Below are 18,242 nucleotides of genomic sequence, written 5' to 3' on the forward strand. Positions count from 1 at the left end.
TACTACTTTCTTTTCTATTTTCCCATTGTTTCTTATCTTGTAGTCGTAGACTTAGGGGGTTTTTAACCAGATGTTTTTTATCCATTTTAGGGGGCACTAGGGTGGGTGGGAGGGATAATCAGGCCAGGAGGGGGACTTTTGCCAGGCGAACAGGTGAGGTCAAGGGGGGAGTGAGCGGAGTGGGGGGGGGAAGGGAAAATGACATTCCTATAGAGGGTTGTTTTATTCCAACGGTCGTGGGGAGGGGTGGGTGCGAGGACGGAAGAAAATCTCGCAGTCGGTTGGGAGACCGTGGCTGCTGGACACGCCCGGTCGCTCGTACCAACCCCCGCAGCCTAGGTGGCCAGGGCCTACAGAGCCAGGGCCTGAGGCTGATGCTCTGCAATGCAAGGTCCGCTGTTAACAAGGCCCCCCTCATTAATGAGTTGATCTCAGAGGGGGAGCCGGACCTTGCAGGGATAACGGAGACCTGGTTGGGCCATGAGGGTGGTTTACCTCTCGTGGAGATGTGCCCACCAGGCTACCGTGCATTCCATGAGCCGCGGGCCCTGGGTAAGGGCGGGGGGGTGGCGGTAATTATACGGGAGAGTCTGGAACCGAGGGAGTTCACTGTGCCGCAGATCTCCGGGTGTGAGTCCCTTGGTGTGAAATGGGGGCCAGGGAGGCAGTTGGGCTTGCTGATTGTATACTTGGCTCCTCGCTATACATCAGCGGCCCTGCCTGAGCTTCTCCAGCTGATCGCGGAGACGGCGGTTGATACCCCCAAACTTGTGGTTATGGGGGATTTCAACCTGCCGTCGACGGGTGAAGCATCCGAGGTGGCTCGGGAGTTCATGGCTTCCATGACAGCCGTGGACCTGACCCAATTAATTCAGGGCCCCACACACGAAGGTGGGCACACACTGGACCTTGTTTTTGTCTCTGGACAGTGGACGAGTGGTCTGGGAATAGGGGATTTGGTTATTACACCCCTGTCATGGTCAGATCACTCATTTCTCCGGCTCGACTTCCCCGGCGCTACCCCCCACCGCGGGGAGGCGGAACCTGACTGTCCCAGATGGTTCCGCCCCAGGCGACTGATGGAACCTGACAGGTTCCAGATGGAGCTTTGGCCACTTCCTGTAGCCCTGACCCACTCCCGGACGGAGGACCTAGTGGCCGCTTGGAATAGGGCGGCTGCTGTGGCCTTGGACCGGGTAGTCCCTTTGCGGCCTCTCCTGTGGCAACGAGTCACCCTGGCTCCTTGGTTTACCGAGGAGCTGAGGGTTATGAAACGCCACAAGAGACGCCTAGAAAGCAGGTGGAGGTCCTCACGCTCCGAATCTGATCGAACACAGGTAAGATCCTATTTACGGACCTACCTTGTGGCACTGAGAGCGGCCAAATGTAGACACTGTGCCGCTCTTATTGCATCCGCAGATAACCGCCCTGCCGCCCTGTTTCGGGTGACCCGCTCCCTCTTATCACAGAGGCCGCGGGAAGCCCCTTTGCAGGGTAGAGCAGAGGAGTTTGGGGAATATTTGCAGGACAAAATTGCTCAGATCCGGAGTGGATGGGCCCCCTTCAGTGGCCCAGGGGAGACGTCGGAAGCAAGTCTTGAGGCACCACGCTGGGAGGAGTTTGACTCTGTTGCCCCTGAGGATTTGGACAGGTTACGTGGACGACTACGAGCCACTACATGTTTATTGGACCCGTGTCCCTCTTGGCTTGTACTGGCATCCTGGGAGGTTACACGAGGCTGGCTCCTGGGTCTTGTGAATGCTTCATTGGAAGAGGGGTCCTTGCCGGTCGCCTTGAAAGAGGCGGTGGTGAGGCCCCTACTCAAGAGGCCTTCCCTGGACCCGGTGGAGCTAGCTAATTATCGTCCCGTCTCCAACCTTCCCTTTTTAGCGAAGGTTGTAGAGAGTGTGGTGGCACAACAGTTCCCACGTCACCTGGAGGAAACCGACTATCTAGACCCGCGCCAGTCCGGCTTCCGGCCCGGTCACAGCATGGAAACGGCCTTGGTCGCGTTGGTGGATGATCTCTGGAGGGCCAGAGATAGGGGTTGTTCCTCTATCCTGGTCCTATTAGATCTATCAGCAGCCTTCGATACCATCGACCATGGTATCCTATTGCGCCGGCTGGAGGGGATGGGAGTAGGGGGCACCGTTTTGTGATGGTTCTGCTCCTACCTCTCCGACCGGACGCAATGTGTGTTGGCAGGGGAGCAGAGGTCGACCCTGAGGCCACTCACTTGTGGGGTGCTGCAGGGGTCGGTCCTCTCGCCCCTCCTGTTCAACACATACATGAAGCCGCTGGGTGAGATCATCCGTGGTTTTGGGGTTGGATACCATCTGTTGGCTGATGACACACAGCTGTACATTTCCACCCCAAACCACCCCAATGAGGCCGTCGAAATGATGTCCCGGTGCTTGGAAGCCGTTCGGGTCTGGATGGGGGACAACAGACTCAGACTCAACCCCTCCAAGACTGAGTGGCTGTGGCTACCGGCGCCCCGGTTCAACCAGTGGATTCCATCGCTGGCCATAGGGGGCGAACAACTGCCCCCCGTGGAACGGGCGCGCAATTTGGGCGTCCTCCTTGATGCCCGGCTGTCGATGGATGACCATGTGGCAGCCGTGGCAAGGGGGGCATTCCACCAGGTTTGCCTGGTGCGCCAATTGCGCCCCCTATTGGATCGGGACGCCTTACGCACGGTCACTCATGCGCTGGTGACGTCTCGCCTGGACTACTGCAATGCTCTCTACATGGGGCTCCCCTTGAGATGCATCCAAAGACTACAGCTAGTTCAGAATGCGGCCGCGCGGGCCATCATGGGAGGGACAAGATACTCCCATATAACACCACTCCTGCGTGAGCTGCACTGGCTGCCTGTGGTTTTTCGGGTGCGTTTCAAGGTGTTGGTTACTATCTTCAAAGCGCTCCATGGCACGGGACCTAGTTACCTGCGGGATCGCATCTCACCTCATACATCCCTGCGACCAATCCGCTCTCACAGGGAGGGACTCCTCCGGGTGCCGTCCACTAAGCAGTGTCAACGGGCGGCACCCAGGAGCAGAGCCTTCTCTGTGATGGGCCCAACCCTCTGGAATGACCTCCCCCCCGATATTAGAACTACCACCAACCTTTGCTCCTTCCGACAGAAGCTTAAGACCCACCTGTTCCAATTAGCTGGCTTAACTGATTTATAGTCCCATTTTAACCTCCTGGCAAACATCTTATTGGGTAGTTTTTAAGGGTATTTTAATGTTTATTTGTATTTTATTTTACATATTGTACAGTCCACACCCTACCTCCTCCGCGTACCTATTTGTATATTTAATGTATATCTATATTTTGTATTCATACTGTTTTAATATGACTGTACACCGCCCCGAGTCCTGTTTAGGAAAGGGTGCGGTTTATAAATTAAATTAAAGTTTAAAGTTTAAAGTTTAAAGTATAAGGTAGAGTCCTCTGCAGGGAAGCTCCATTTTGTTGTTCAGAGTGAATCAGGTGTTATTGTTGTGGCCCACCAGTGGTCAACAGAGCTGGCATCAAATTTGGACAGTGAGGAGGTTGGGGAGAAACCTGGGCCAGTCCTGGAGTCTGGGGAAGGCTCTAATGAGGGCTCTGTGTCAGAGGCAGAGAGGGGGCCAGGACCGTCTGACAGTTATCAGCTGCCTTCAGAGTCAGACATCAGTGGGGCAGAAGAACAGCTGGAGCCTGTTCCCAGTGTGCGCATGCGCAGAGTTGCCAAATGAAGGGAACAGCTATAGAACAGGAGTCAACTTGGGAGTAAGGCCAAATGATGAATGCCCCGTCCCAGAGGAAATAAAAGAGGAGCGAAAGGGGAGTGGAGTTTGCAGGAGACCATTAGTTCACTTAATTGGTTCTCCAAGATTTCTTACCAAGTTTTGCAGATCTCGCCCTGGCAGTTCTCCAAGCCAGAGAAGGTCTGTGACCGTAAATCCTCCCTTGAAAGACTTTGCTGGATGTGAAGGAGCAGAATTCACAGTCAATTAATAAAAGGGATTTTTGTCGGGACCAGGAGTTGGCTTCATGCTCTTGGGAAGCCTTGGTTAGACCAATTATATAAGCAAGCTTCTCACTGTGGTCAATTTGATGCCAAGCAGGAAGACAAAGGTCCTCATCCTGTATTTGGCTGTCAAATATGTGTAGACAACCTCTGCCCATGGAGGCTCTATTATGGCTCCCAACAATGGGAGATAAAAGGTAGACTTTCTCTGCTCAGGGAGGCTCGGCAGTATTTTTCACAGTGTCCAACCACAGCTTTTGAGGAGCTGAGATGCAAGCCATGAAATCCAGCCTCCCTTTTTTAGCTGTGGAGTCTTGCAGGTAGACTGCCACATAGCAGAGAGGTTCCACTGTGCTTTTAAAACTCAATGCAGCAGATGTGGGATGGCCTGACTTCTGCTCCGGGCCAAAACCAAAAGATTGAGCAACTTTGCAAAATTTCTCCTGGGAATAATGCTGTTTCCTTTCTTCTGGGTCTTCCTTTCCAGAAACCGACCGTCCCATCTGCGGGAACCAGATTGTCGATCCGGGGGAAGAATGTGACGTTGGAAGTGACAATGAGGACGCCTGCTGCTACGGTGCTGGGGAGCCGAGGGGAATCCAATGCCGGTTGAAACCAGGAGCAGTGTGCAGGTAACGGTGACGAATTGGACATTTATTTATTTACATGACAATAAAGGTTATCCATTCGTCTATATCTATAGCCATCTATCATCTTTCTATCATGTCTCTCTGCCTGTCTTTCATATCTGTCTATAATCTATCTCTATCTGTCTGTCTATCCATCTATCATCTTTCATGTCTCTCTGTCCATATCTATCATGTATCATCTCCATGTCTCTATCAGAGGCCACGGGAAGCTCCTCTGCAGGGCAGAGCAGAGGAATTTGGGGAGTATCTGCAGGACAAAATCGCTTAGATTCGAAGCGAGTTGGTCCCTACTAGTGGTCTGGAAGGGACGTCGGACGCGGGTCGTGAGGTCCCATTCTGGGAGGAGTTTGACTCTGTTGCTTCTGAAGATATGGACAGGTTGCGGAGGCGACTGCGAGCCACCACATGTTTATTGGACCCGTGTCCCTCCTGGCTTGTACTGGCATCCTGGGAGGTCACACGAGGCTGGCTCCAGGAGTTAGTCAATGCTTCCTTGAATGAGGGGTTTCTGCCGGCCGCCCTGAAAGAGGCGGTGGTGAGGCTCCTCCTCAAGAAGCCTTCCCTGGACCCAGCTCTGTTAGCCAACTACCGTCCCGTCTCCAACCTTTGCTTTTTGGCGAAGGTTGTAGAGAGTGTGGTGGCACAACAGTTTCCGCGCCACTTGGAGGAAAATGATTATCTGGACCCGCTCCAGTCCGGTTTCCGGCCCGGCCACAGCACGGAGACGGCATTGGTCGCGTTGGTGGATGATCTCTGGAGGGCCAGAGATGGGGGTTGCTCCTCCATCCTGGTCCTATTAGACCTCTTGGCGGCTTTCGATACCATCGACCATGGTATACTATTGCATCGATTGGAGGGGTTGGGGGTGAGGGGCACCGTTTTGCGGTGGTTCTCCTCCTACCTCTCTGGCCGAGTGCAATTTGTATTGGCAGGGGGGCAGAGGTCGACCTTGAGGCCGCTCTCTTGTGGGGTGCCACAAGGGTCGGTCCTCTCGCCTCTCCTGTTCAATACATATATGAAGCCGCTGGCCAAGATCATTCGTGGGTTTGGGGTAGATTACCATCTGTACGCGGATGATACCCAGCTGTACATCTCTACCCCAAACCACCCCAACGATGCTATCAAAGTGATGTCCCGGTGTCTGGAAGCCGTACGGATCTGGATGGGAAGTAACAGACTCAAGCTCAACCCGTCCAAGACTGAGTGGCTGTGGCTACCGGCGCCCCGGTTCAACCAGCTTACTCCATCTCTGGCCATTGTGGGCGAACGTCTGGCCCCCGTGGATCGGGTACGCAATTTGGGCGTCCTTCTGGATACCCGGCTGTCCATGGATGACCATGTGACAGCCGTGGCCAGGGGGGCGTTCCACCAGGTTCGCCTGGTGCGCCAATTGCGTCCCCTATTGGACCGGAGCACCCTTCGCACAGTCACTCATGCGCTTGTGACGTCCCGGCTAGACTACTGTAACACTCTCTACATGGGGCTCCCCTTGAGATGCACCCGAAGGCTGCAGCTGGTTCAGAATGCGGCCGCGCGGGCAGTCTCGGGAGTCTCTAGCTACTCCCACGTAACACCTCTCCTGCGCGGGCTACACTGGCTGCCTGTGGCTTTTTGGGTGCGTTTCAAGGTGTTTTTTTAAGGCGTTCCATGGCACAGGACCTAGTTATTTGCGGGATCATATCCTGCCCCATACATCCCTTCGGCCGATTCGCTCACACGGAGAGGGACTCCTCCGGGTGCCATCCACTAGGCTGTGCCAGCGGGCGACGCCTAGGGGAAGGGCCTTCTCTGTGATGGGCCCGACCCTCTGGAATGACCTCCCCCCCGACATTAGAATGACTACGGATCTCCGCTCCTTCCGTCAGAAACTTAAAACCCACCTATTCCAGCTAGCCGGCTTGGCCTAATGCCACCTTTCCCACCTCAGTTTTATTTCTAAATTTTTAGGATTGGTTTTAGGGTCTGTTTTTTAATTTTTATAAATTGTACAGGGGTTGTTTAATTTGATTTTTAGCTATGTGTATGATTGTTTGTATGTTTTAAATCTATTCCTGTACACCGCCCCGAGTCCCTCCGGGGAGAGGGGGCGGTCTAGAAATTTAATAAATTATTATTATTATTATTATCTATCTGTCTATCTGTCTGTCTATCTTTCTATCGTCTCTCTGTCATATCTATCTATCTATCATCTATCTATCTATCTATCTATCTATCTATCTATCTATCATCTACCTACCTGCCTACCTACCTACCTATATCCTATTATATTTGTCTATTATCTTTCTATTGTCTCTCTGTGATATCTATCTATAATCTCTCTCTCTCTCTCTATGTATCTATCTATCTATGTATCTTATTTATCTATATCTGTCTGTCTATCTGTCTGTCTATCTATCTATCTACCAGTGATGTGCAGTGAGGTTTATGGCTGGTGAGGCTGGTGACGTCATCAAACGATCATCATGAAGGGAGGACTGTGACAACTTTGATCTTTGCAAGCGTGCAAGCAAAATACCCCAGGATCACAGTGGCGGGGACAGCAACTCCTTCCGCTGCGCTGCGGAGAAGAGCCACGCTGTGCTCCTCAGCGCTAGCCTCAGAGCAGCACGAGCCGCGGTCCCATTCCTGTTGGCTCAGGAAGGAGGGCAAGGGGAATGGTTGCTGTCCCTGCCACCGTGATCCTGGGGTATTTTGCTTGCACGCTTGCAAAGATCAAAGTTGTCCCAGTCTGCCCTTTTTTAGAGGCTTTTTTAAGCCTCATCTCAGCACTCGCCTTTTCCCTTTTACATTTTTTTTTCTTTTCATGATGAGAGCGGTGAGGCTCTGCCTCCCCTGACTGCACCTCACTGCTATCTACCTACCTACCTATATCCTATTATATCTGTCTGTCTATCATCTTTCTATTGTCTCTCTGTCACATCTATCTATAATATCTATCTATCTATTATATCTATCATCTATCTATCTATCTATCTATCTATCTATCTATCTATCTATCTATCTATCATCTATCTATCTATCTACCTACCTACCTACCTACCTACCTACCTACCTACCTACCTATATCCTATCCTATTCTATCTGTCTGTTTGTCTGTCTGTCTATCATCTTTCTATCATCTCTCTGTGATATCTATCTATAATCTGTCTCTCTCTTTCTCTCTCACTCTCTCTATGTATCTATTTATCTATATTTATCTCTCTATCTCTCTCTCTCTCTCTCTCTCTATCTCTCTATCTATCTATCTATCTATATCTGTCTATCTATCTTTCTATTGTCTCTCTGTCATATCTCTCTCTCTCTCTCTCTCTCTCTCTCTCTCTATCTATCTATCTATCTATCTATCATCTATCATCTATCTATCTTTCTACCTACCTACCTACCTATCTACTTATATCCTATTATATCTGTCTGTCTATCATCTTTCTATTGTCTCTCTGTGATATCTATCTATAATCTCTCTCTCTCTCTCTCTCTCTCTCTGTATCTATCTATCTATGATCTTATTTATCTATATCTATCTATCTATCTATCTATCTATCTATCTATCTATCTATCATCTATCTATCATCTGTCTGCTTCTGTCTATCCGTCTATCTATATTTCATGTCTTCCTGTCTATATCTATCATCTCTATCTATTGATCTGTCTGTCTACCCGTCTATCATCTATCTTTCTATCATGCCTTTCTGTCTGCCATATCTATCTATAATCTACAGTATATCTATTATCTATCTATCTATCTATCTTTCTATCTATCATCTATCATTCATCCATCATCTCCCTCCCTCTCTTATAGCCCCAGTCAAGGACTCTGTTGTGACCAGAAATGTGTCCTGAAAGCCCTGGGAGAAGGGTGCCAGGAAGAGAACGGCTGTGCTTTGGACAGCCGTTGCACAGGAACCAGCTCCATCTGTCCAGAGCCCCTCCCGAAAGCCAACTTCACCCCCTGCGGCCATGGCCTCCGCCTGTGTTTGAATGGGGTGAGTCCCGTGGAGGCCATCCAGAAATGCTAATGTGAACTTGCCATCCAAATGGAGTCTCCAGGTTCAAGAGCAGTCTACCAGAGACAACTTAAGAAGCGGGGGGCTCAACCAGAGATATGGGGTAGAAAATTGACCCTTTGGAAGTTGATGGCTGTTTGTTAGCAATTGGAAGATTTTTTTCTCTCCTGATCAAATCAAGCTGGACAGGTAGTCCTCGACTTACGACCACAGCCGAGACCAACATTTTCATTTCTAACTGACTTCAGTTGTTAAGAGCCTGAGTTTATTGGGGGGGGGGGGATTGTCCCTGATTTGAGGACACTTTTTTTGCCCCAGCCGTTATGTGAATCCCTGCAGTTGTTTAAGGGAATTGTGCGGTCATTAAGCGAATCCAGCTCCCCACCCACCCACCCACCCATTGACCTTGCTTGTCAGAAGATGTCTGGGAAAGTTACACATGGAGATCCTGAGATCCCTGGGATCCTTGTCATAAATACATGCCAGTTGCCAAGCCCCCGAATTTTAATCACATGATCCCAGGGATACTGAAACAGTCATAAGTGGGGGGGAGGAAAGATCAGAAGTCACTTTTTTCAGTGCTGCTTGTTAAGTAAGTAAGCTCCCCGTTAGGAGAGCGAGTATGCAGAGAAGCATAATGAGAGTGGTATGCAAGAACACGCACAAACCAGCATACAGGGACACTGAATAGTATAAAATATAGTAGTTTACTATGTGGAAATATAGAGGTATTCAGAGTCCAGTTAACAGTCCAAGTCATACAGGGTTCAGTCAGTCAGTTATCAATGTTCTCAGTTGAGGAATGATCTTTTGAACACAGTCCAGTATCTAATAATCAGTTTAGCACACAAAGCAGCTAACAGTAGCAAAAACGACAGTACAATACACCAATCAGCGTCTAACAAACAGAGAGCTAACAGTCATTCTGGCTCCCTCTTATGGCTGCTTGAGGTAACAGCAACCAGTCACATTACAGCAGTACTTAAAGCTACAGTACTACCACCCTGGTTTATATATTGCTAACCCAACTGTTAGTTTACATTCCTAACACTGCTGTAACTTCAGTCACTAAATGAATACCGTATTTTTCGGAGTATAAGACGCACTTTCCTCCCCTTTAAAAGAGGGTGAAAATTTGGCTGCATCTTATACACCGAATGTAGCCAAAAACGCGAGGCACGGAGGAGGCGATGGTCTGCGGCAATCCCTGCAGCCTGGAACAGCTGATTGGGAGATATTCCGGGAGGCCGATCCACCCACCAATCAGCTGCTCCTGCTGAATCAGGCTGCAATAATGTGCTGAAGCTGACCTGGCTGTTCGCTATTTGCTGCAAGGGCATGTCAGATTTTGTTGCAGCAATCCCATCCAGAAAGCACACCCAAGTAACTGATTCAGCAGGATTCAATAACTTCTCTTTATATATCATAAAACACATGAAGTAAATATACAATACCAAAAGCAGGTTTTCCAACATGGTGCTTCAGCAGAGAAGTTTTGCTTTCAGTTTTAGTTTCAGATATCAGCACGGCATGCAGCTTTAGTACAGAACAAACCACACCCAGGCTCCTTGCTGCCCACACAGCAAACGCTGTTTGTTTCCAAACAGCCCTCAACTCTCTCACACACTGACAGGATGCTTAGCGGATGAATACCATGGATGCTGGTGGGCAGAGGCAGAATTTTTTACCCTTTATTTTCCTCCCCAAAATTATACTCCGGAGCATCTTATACTCCGAAAAATACGTTAATTGTAAGTTGAGTTCCCCACCCCCCACCCCATTCTTCTTAAGTTGACTGTGGTAGAGTGCTCTTGAGCCTGGAGGCTCCATTTGGATACCTGTATGTATCCTTTGCATCGTTGGATGAATTTGTACCCAGCAATTTTGTAACTTTCCAAAAAGCCCACTGTTCAGGGGAAAAAATATCTTCGCGTTCACACTTCCAGTGCTGATTTGTTATCCCTTGATCTATTTTTTGACAGTTTAGCCAGGTTTCATAAGTACATGCTTCGATAGAGATATAGTCCTTGACTTATGGCCGCACCAGAATTTTGGTCATTAAGTCAAGGCACCCACCACAACCGGAGCTAATGTTAGGAGAGCTTTTACAGCAGTTGAGTAAATCATGCAAGTGGTAAATCCCGAGACACGCAGTCGTTAACCAGTCCTAAATGTGATCTGGTAACTTCAAAATGGTCATTTGCAGAGGACAATTTGCAAAAATCCCCTCTTCTGCCTTTCAGCTTTGCGAAGGGTCCCTCTGCCTCCAGCATGGGCTGCAGGAATGCCAATGTGTCTCTAGTCCTCTGCGAGGAAGATGCCAGCTCTGTTGCCAGCTGCCAGGTCAGTGTCTAACCTCACTTGTGTCCCCAACATTTGAGGCTCTGCCTGGAGACAAAAGAAACCTTCAAAGCCTTTATCGATTCCAGACAAAATGTCAGGCTTATTGTCCTTGAGTTACGACTGTAATGGTGCCTGCCCATTACGGTCGTTAAGTCATCGTGGTGGTAAAACGTATTGATCATTTGACCAGCCTGATTTTAGAATGTTTTTTTGGAGTGGTCTTTAAGTGAAAATTGCCACCTCCAAGTTCCTTCATTTGGGGAAGTGGGGTAAATGTAAGCTTTCCAACATACAATATCGAGCAGGGTTCCTCAACCTTGGCAACTTTAAGATGGGTGGACTTCAACTCCCAGAATTCTCCTCTCCGCAAACCCCACTCCCTTCTAGCACTGATGATGTTCCCTTGTTGGGTCTTGAAACGTCTGCAAGAAAGCAACGAAGCTCAGGGAACACCAAGGATCCCACAGTCCTCCTCCTCCTCCTCCTCCTCCTCCTCCTCTTCCTCCTCCTCCTCTTCCTCCTTCCCTTCTAGCACTGATGATATTACCAAGTTGGGACATGAAACGTCTTCAAGAAAATAACCAAGCTCAGGGAACAGCAAGGATCCCACAGCCCCCCTCCTCCCCCCAAAAACTCCTCTCCCTTCTAGCACTGATGATGTTACCTAGCTGGGTCATGAAATGTCTGCAAGCAACCAAGCTCAGAGAGCACCAAGGACCCAATCCCCCTCCTCCATTTCTTCCCCCTGCACTCCACAAACCCCACTCCCTTCCAGCAATGATGATGTTACCTAGTTGGGTCATGAAACGTCTGCAAGAAAATAACCAAGCTCAGAGGACATCAAGGATCCCCCAGAATGGTATCATAGGTGATGACTGTGCACGGAAGTTTTTGTAACCAATTGACACACTCTCTACAATTTGTAATGGAAGATGGTTTTGTGTTTTTGTGTGGGTGTGTGTTTTGACTGTTTGTGTTTATTCAAAAATTAAAAAAAAATCTTTATTTAAAAAAAGGATCCCACAGTCCTCCTCCTCCTCCTCTTCACAAACCCAACTCCCTTCTAGCACTGAAGATGTTACATCATTGGGTCATGAAACGCCTGGAAGCAAACATGGGGCTCCCCTTGAGATGCACCCGAAGGCTGCAGTTGGTTCAGAATGCGGCCGCGCGGACAATTGTGGGAGCCACTAGATACTCCCACATAACACCTTTGCTGCGCGAGCTGCACTGGCTACCTGTGGCTTTTCGGGTGCGTTTCAAGGTGTTGGTTATCATCTTCAAAGCGCTCCATGGCACAGGACCTAGTTATTTGCGGGATCGTATCCTGCCCCATACATCCCTTCGGCCGATTCGCTCTCACAGAGAGGGACTCCTCCGGGTGCCGTCCACTAGGCAGTGCCAGCGGGCGACGCCCAGGAGTAGGGCCTTCTCTGTGATGGGCCCGACCCTCTGGAATGACCTCCCCCCAGATATCAGGACTATCACCGACCTCCGCTCCTTCCGTAAGAAACTAAAGACCCACCTGTTCAATCTAGCCGGCCTGGCCTATTCCGAATTCCCAATTTTAGTTCCTCAAGCCTGCATTTTTTAAATTTTCTAGGGGTATACTTTTAGTTGTTTTTAATTTAATTTTTAATTTTTTACTTTTTGTACAGTTGTATGACGTTTAATTCGTTTTTAAGGGTATAGGATATTCGTCTTTTGTATTCGTTTTAATGACACACCTGTACACCGCCCCGAGTCCCTTCGGGGAGAGGGGGCGGTCTAGAAATACTGAAAATAAATAAATAAATAAATAAATAAACAACCAAACTCCGAGAGCACCAAGGACCCAACAGTTGAACTCTGAGCCACAAATATTTTCTTCCTTAGATATAAGACTGGAAATCAGCTTCAGAGATCAGATATTGGCAACCGTAAAATGTCACCATAGCCACTCCTACTCTGAGTATCCTGTCCATCTGTGCCGCATTGTGCCAAGATCCCGGGTAGCTTCAACCGCCGTGTGCTTCCCTTGGACATCTGTCCAACTCTAAGCATTTGTTCTTCTCCCTCTTTCCCTTCTCCTCCCACGCGGCTTCTTTAGGACAAGCGGAAACCTGCGCCAGCACCTCCTCAAAGATCTGGGACTATGTCTTCAACGGTTCGGATCTCCCGCTCCTCCCAGGCTCGCCGTGCGGCGACAAGAACGGCTATTGTGACAAATTCCACGTCTGCCGTTTCGTAGACGAAGACGGTCCCATCGCCAGGGTGAAAAACTTCATCTTGGACTTCATCGAAATGGACGACCTGGCCACCTGGATGAAGGTGAGGACATGCGGCATGGGCGGAGTTGGGAAGCGCCTTGAAGGACGTCTATGGAGATGTTCCATCATCCAAGACATCAGTGGTGGGTTGCGACCGGTACGCCCCGGTATGGGCGTACCAGTGCCTGCCGGGAGCACCGGGTACCGTTCCGGTATGGTGCTCCGGAGGGCCCGCCCGCCCACCGTCCTTACCTGTATTTGAGCTCTTCGGGGCTTCGCGCATTCATGTGGTGGACACCGGGCCCCATTGCACCGTACTGGTTGCAACGGGATCTGGAACCCACCATTGCAAGATCTGGTTGTCCCCAAGGTGCTTTTTCCAAAAGGCATCTGAACTGTGTTTTTGTTTTGTTCTTATGAAAACGTTTCACTTCTTTACTTGGAAACCCCTTCTGGACTTTGTGCTCGAGGTGGGGGGAAAAAAATGAAAATGAAGATTTTGGCTCTTGCCAATAGGTTTGTTCTTAAAGAAACAGGTAGGTTTGTCATGATAGAAATGGCTGGTGTATACGGTATTAGTCTGCAAAAGTCCAAAGTTGAGGATCTATGTTATTACCTTATTCTATTCCACCCAAGAGAGTCAGAAATCCACGTTTTCTTTTTCCTTCCCACTTCGCCTTCTCCTCCCCTATTTTCCCATTGTTCTCATTTTCCTTTCCACTTCTTTCATTTTGTCTTGGGATAAACTTGGGATAAGCCAACACAGTTCTAGGCTGCATCAACAGAGGGATAGAATCAAGAGCACGTGAAGTGTTAATACCACTTTATAATGCCTTGGGAAGGCCACACTTGGAATACGGCATTCAGTTTTGGTCACCACGATGTAGAAAAGATGTGGAAACTCCTAGAAAGAGTGCAGAGAAGAGCAACAAAGGGGACCGGAGACTAAAACATATGAAGAAAGGTTACAGGAACTGGGTATGTTTAGCTTAAGAGAAAGAAGGACTAGGGGAGACATGATAGCAGTCTTCCAATATCTCAGGGGTTGCCACAAAGAAGAGGGAGTCAAACTGTTCTCCAAGGCACCTGAGGGTAGAACAAGAAGTAATGGGTGGAAACTAATCAAGGAGAGAAGCAACTTAGAACTGAGGAGAAATTTCCTGACAGTTAGAACAATTAACCAGTGAAACAATTTGCCTCCAGAAGTTGTGAATGCTCCAACACTGGAAGTCTTTAAGAAGATGTTGGATAGCCATTTATCTGAAACGGTATAGGGTTTCCTGCCTAGGCAGGGGGTTGGACTAGAAGACCTCCAAGGTCCCTTCCAACTCTGCTATTGTATTGTATGGTATTAAACTAATAAAATCAGACAAATGGAAAAAGTTTTTGCTTCTCATCTAAGAAGCTTCTTCAGTTAGGAAGAACCGAAGAAACTACTTGGATGAGAAGTGAAATGTTTTCGAAGGGAAACACACACACCCCCTCCAAGAAAGTCCAGTTGTCTTTTGGAGAAAGCACCTCTGGGACAACCTAGAACCGTGATGACAAGCCTATGACCCGCGTGTCACAGGTGGCATGCAGAGACCTCTCTGTGGGCACGCCAGCCGTCGGCCCAGCCCAGCTCCACCTCCCGCCAGCCAACTAGATATCTGCCACGCATGTGCAGGGGGTGGGACGCATGCGTAGGATGCATTTGCATGCATGGGGGCAGGGGGCATGAGTGGGGGGGCTCTCCCAATGCATTTTGGGGCCAGCGCAGCATCCCCTCGCCCCGTTTTGGCTTCCAGATTGGTGCAGGAAGCCTTCCAGGCCCAAAATGGAGTGTGGGGGCAAAGCGTGCTCTCTCCTCCGCAATGTTACCTGTGTCGGTTTACCACGAAGGGCTGATAATTGAAGACAAACGTTCGAACTTTGTCCATCCCTTAGTACAGGTGGTCCTTGACTTACGACCATTTGCTCAGTGATCGTTCAGAGTTACAACAGACGCCAGTCAAAAGTGACTTATGTCTTTATCAAACGTACAACAACATCCTCCATGGCCGCATGATCAAAATTCAGATGCTCGGCCACTGTCTCGCTTTTATGACGGTTGCAGTGGCCCCGGGGGGAGGGGGCTATGTCACGTGATCCCCCCTTTGCAAATTTGTGCAAACCAGGGGGAAAGCCAGATTCGCTTAACCACCGTGTTATCAAGAACGGCAATGGTTCAGTTAATAACCGTGGCCATAATACAGGGAGTGCGGGACTCACTTAACAGCCATCCTGCTTAGCTACAGAACCTTTGGGCTCAACGGTGGTCGTAAGTCGAGGACTGTCTGGAAAGCATCCTAGATGCAATTCCTAGCACCCCTAGTATTTTCCCCTCCGTCTTTCAACTGCCGAATAGCTGAAGCTGTCTAATATTGATTGATTGACTGACACATTCAGTTTATATGCCACCCATTTGATCAAGAGCTGATTCGCCAAGAAGAATGGCTTTAGGAACTTCCTGTCCATTGGCACTAATTGTGCTCCCCGTGCTTTCTCTCTACAGACACATTGGTGTGCTATCCTTCTGGTGGTTTTAACTTTAGCAGCCATGATGGCCGGCACCGTCTTCCTCTTTGGAAGGACAGTCAGCAGTAAATCAGGTAAGTGCATTAACAGAGGGATACAATCAAGATCAAGAGAGGTACTAATACCCCTCTATAAAGCCCTAGTAAGACCATACCTAGAGTACTGCATCCAGTTTTGGTCACCACACTATAAAAAAGATGTTGAGCCTCTAGAAAAAGTGCAGAGAAGAGCAACCAGGATGATGAAGGGACTGGAGGCCAAAACATACGACAAACGGTTGCAGGAACTGGGCATGGCTACTCTAGGGAAGAGAGGAGTTTACCTATTTGTATATTTAAGTATATCTATATTTTGTATTCATACTGTTTTAATATGACTGTACACCGCCCCGAGTCCTGTTTAGGAAAGGGTGCGGTATATAAATTAAAGTTTAGTTTAGTTTTTTTTAGGAGACAGGATAGAAGTCTTCCAATATTTGAGGGGCGGCCACAGAGAAGAGGGGATCAAGCTATTTCCCAAAGCACCCGAAGGCCAGACAAGGAATTACGCTGGGGCCATATTTGAGACTTCAGGGTTGCCAGTATCTTCTTTTTAACTCATCCAAATTCACTTAACAGCTGTGGCAAGAGAAGTCCTAAAATGGGGCAAAGCTCACTTAACAACTGTCTTTGTTGGCCTGACCTGTGGGTCCTAAATTGAGGACTACATGTACTGATAAAATTCTTGCGTCTGCCACTTTTAACTGGGTGAAACAGGGCACCGTAGGGCAACAGAGTTTAAACCAAGGAATCCCAAAGGGGGTATAATGCATAGAACGGACCCCAACTCTCAAATCCCCGATGACAGTTTGGCAAAATTGTGAGACTGGGAAGACCAGTCTCACCATCAGCTACTGGAGGGGCGGTTAGAATAGAATAACAAGAGTTGGAAGGGACCTGGGAGGTCTTCTAGTCCAACCCCCTGCTTAGGCAGGAAACCCTACACTTCAAACAAATGGCTATCCAACATCTTCTTAAAATCTTCCAGTGTTGGGGCATTCACAACTTCTGGAGGCAAGCTGTTCCACTGATTAATTGTTCTGTCAGGAAGTTTCTCCTTAGTTCTAAGTTGCTTCTCTCGTTGATTAGTTTCCACCCATTGCTTCTTGTTCTACCCTCAGGTGCCTTGGAGAATAGCTTGACTCCCTCTTCTTTGTGGCAACCCCTGAGATATTGGAAGTCTGCTATCATGTCTCCCCTAGTCCTTCTTTCTATTAAACTAGACATACCCAGTTCCTGCAACCGTTCTTCATATGTTTTAGTCTCCAGTCCCCTAATCCTCTTTCTTGCTCTTCTCTGCACTCTTTCTAGAGTCTCCACATCTTTTCTACATCATGGCGACCAAAACTGAATGCTGTATTCCAAGTGTGGCCTTACCAAGGCATTATAAAGTGGTATTAACACTTCATGTGATCTTGATTCTATCCCTCTGTTGATGCAGCCTAGAACTGTGTTGGCTTTTTTGGCAGCTGCTGCACACGGCTGGCTCCTATTTAAATGGTTGTCCACTAGGACTCCAAGATCCCTTTCACAGTTACTACTGTTGAGCCAGGTACCACCTATACTGTACCTGTGCATTTGCATTTTTCTTGCCTAAAGTAGAACCAGAGTTAAGCCGGCAGGAAGTCCAAAGTCACCCCAATCCTTTTTTAAGTCCTTGGTCATCCTATTTCTCTGTTTAGGTAATGGAAAATATCTCTTGAAACAATGACGCAGGGGGTTGGACTAGAAGACCTCCAAGGTCCCTTCCAATCCTGTTATTCCATATTCTGTGATTCCCTGCAGATGAACAATTCACCAGGATCTCATACAAGGCAGGATCTGTTGAACTTCAGAGGACGAAACAGCAAAATTCCCTTGACTGGGAAAAGGAGGTTTATATCAAAACGCATCGGAAGAGGCTGCCCTCTGGCCCTGTGGAGCTTTGCTAAGCTTTGGCAAGAGACATCTGGCAACACACACTTGGGGTTGTGGCACGAATAACACTGGCATTCCATGAGCCATCACACACTCAAGTGCACCCACCCACCCCCACAAAAAAAAATCAACTATGAAGAGTTTCTTACTGATACGATCCCTCTAACGTTCCTTTTTTCCTCCCTTTCCTTTTTTTTTGATTCTTTCTCTTTTTTAAAAAAACGATTCATTAAAAAATAATTATTTTAAAGAATTGCTTTTGATGCTTCCTCGTCTCAGGATCGAAAGAGGCTGAGTTGGGGGGAACATGAGATTGGGGTCACCCGTGTGGGGACTCCAACAATTCAAGATATCAGCGTTTTCTTGTTCCTTTCCCCTTCCCTATTTCCCCATTGTTCTCATTTTTCTTTCCACTTCCTTTCATTTTATGTTTGGAGAAGCTAATAAAATCGGACAAACGGAAA

At 48.5% G+C, this 18,242-nt stretch overlaps 1 protein-coding gene across 7 annotated transcripts in view; it reads left to right on the forward strand.

Moving 5' to 3' along the window:
- Positions 1 to 18,084, forward strand: part of LOC309394998 (disintegrin and metalloproteinase domain-containing protein 10-like) — a 40,809-nt gene extending 22,725 nt beyond the window's left edge. For 4 of the 7 annotated variants that reach the window (XM_081958721.1, XM_081958717.1, XM_081958720.1 and 1 more), the window contains 6 exons: positions 4,509 to 4,653; positions 8,471 to 8,654; positions 10,919 to 11,018; positions 13,108 to 13,328; positions 15,801 to 15,897; positions 17,647 to 18,084. In XM_081958721.1, coding sequence (XP_081814847.1) covers positions 4,509 to 4,653; positions 8,471 to 8,654; positions 10,919 to 11,018; positions 13,108 to 13,328; positions 15,801 to 15,897; positions 17,647 to 17,792 — 893 coding nt within the window. In that variant the 3' untranslated portion in view covers positions 17,793 to 18,084. Of the gene's footprint in view, positions 1 to 4,508; positions 4,654 to 8,470; positions 8,655 to 10,918; positions 11,019 to 13,107; positions 13,329 to 15,800; positions 15,898 to 17,646 lie in introns of those variants that run through there. The other 3 variants (XM_081958719.1, XR_014175835.1, XR_014175836.1) reach the window with 3 other exon arrangements.
- The last annotated feature ends 158 nt before the right edge of the window (positions 18,085 to 18,242 follow it).

The sequence above is a fragment of the Natrix helvetica genome, assembly GCF_964273705.1.
Source record: "Natrix helvetica genome assembly, chromosome: 1".
NCBI lineage: Eukaryota > Metazoa > Chordata > Lepidosauria > Squamata > Natricidae > Natrix > Natrix helvetica.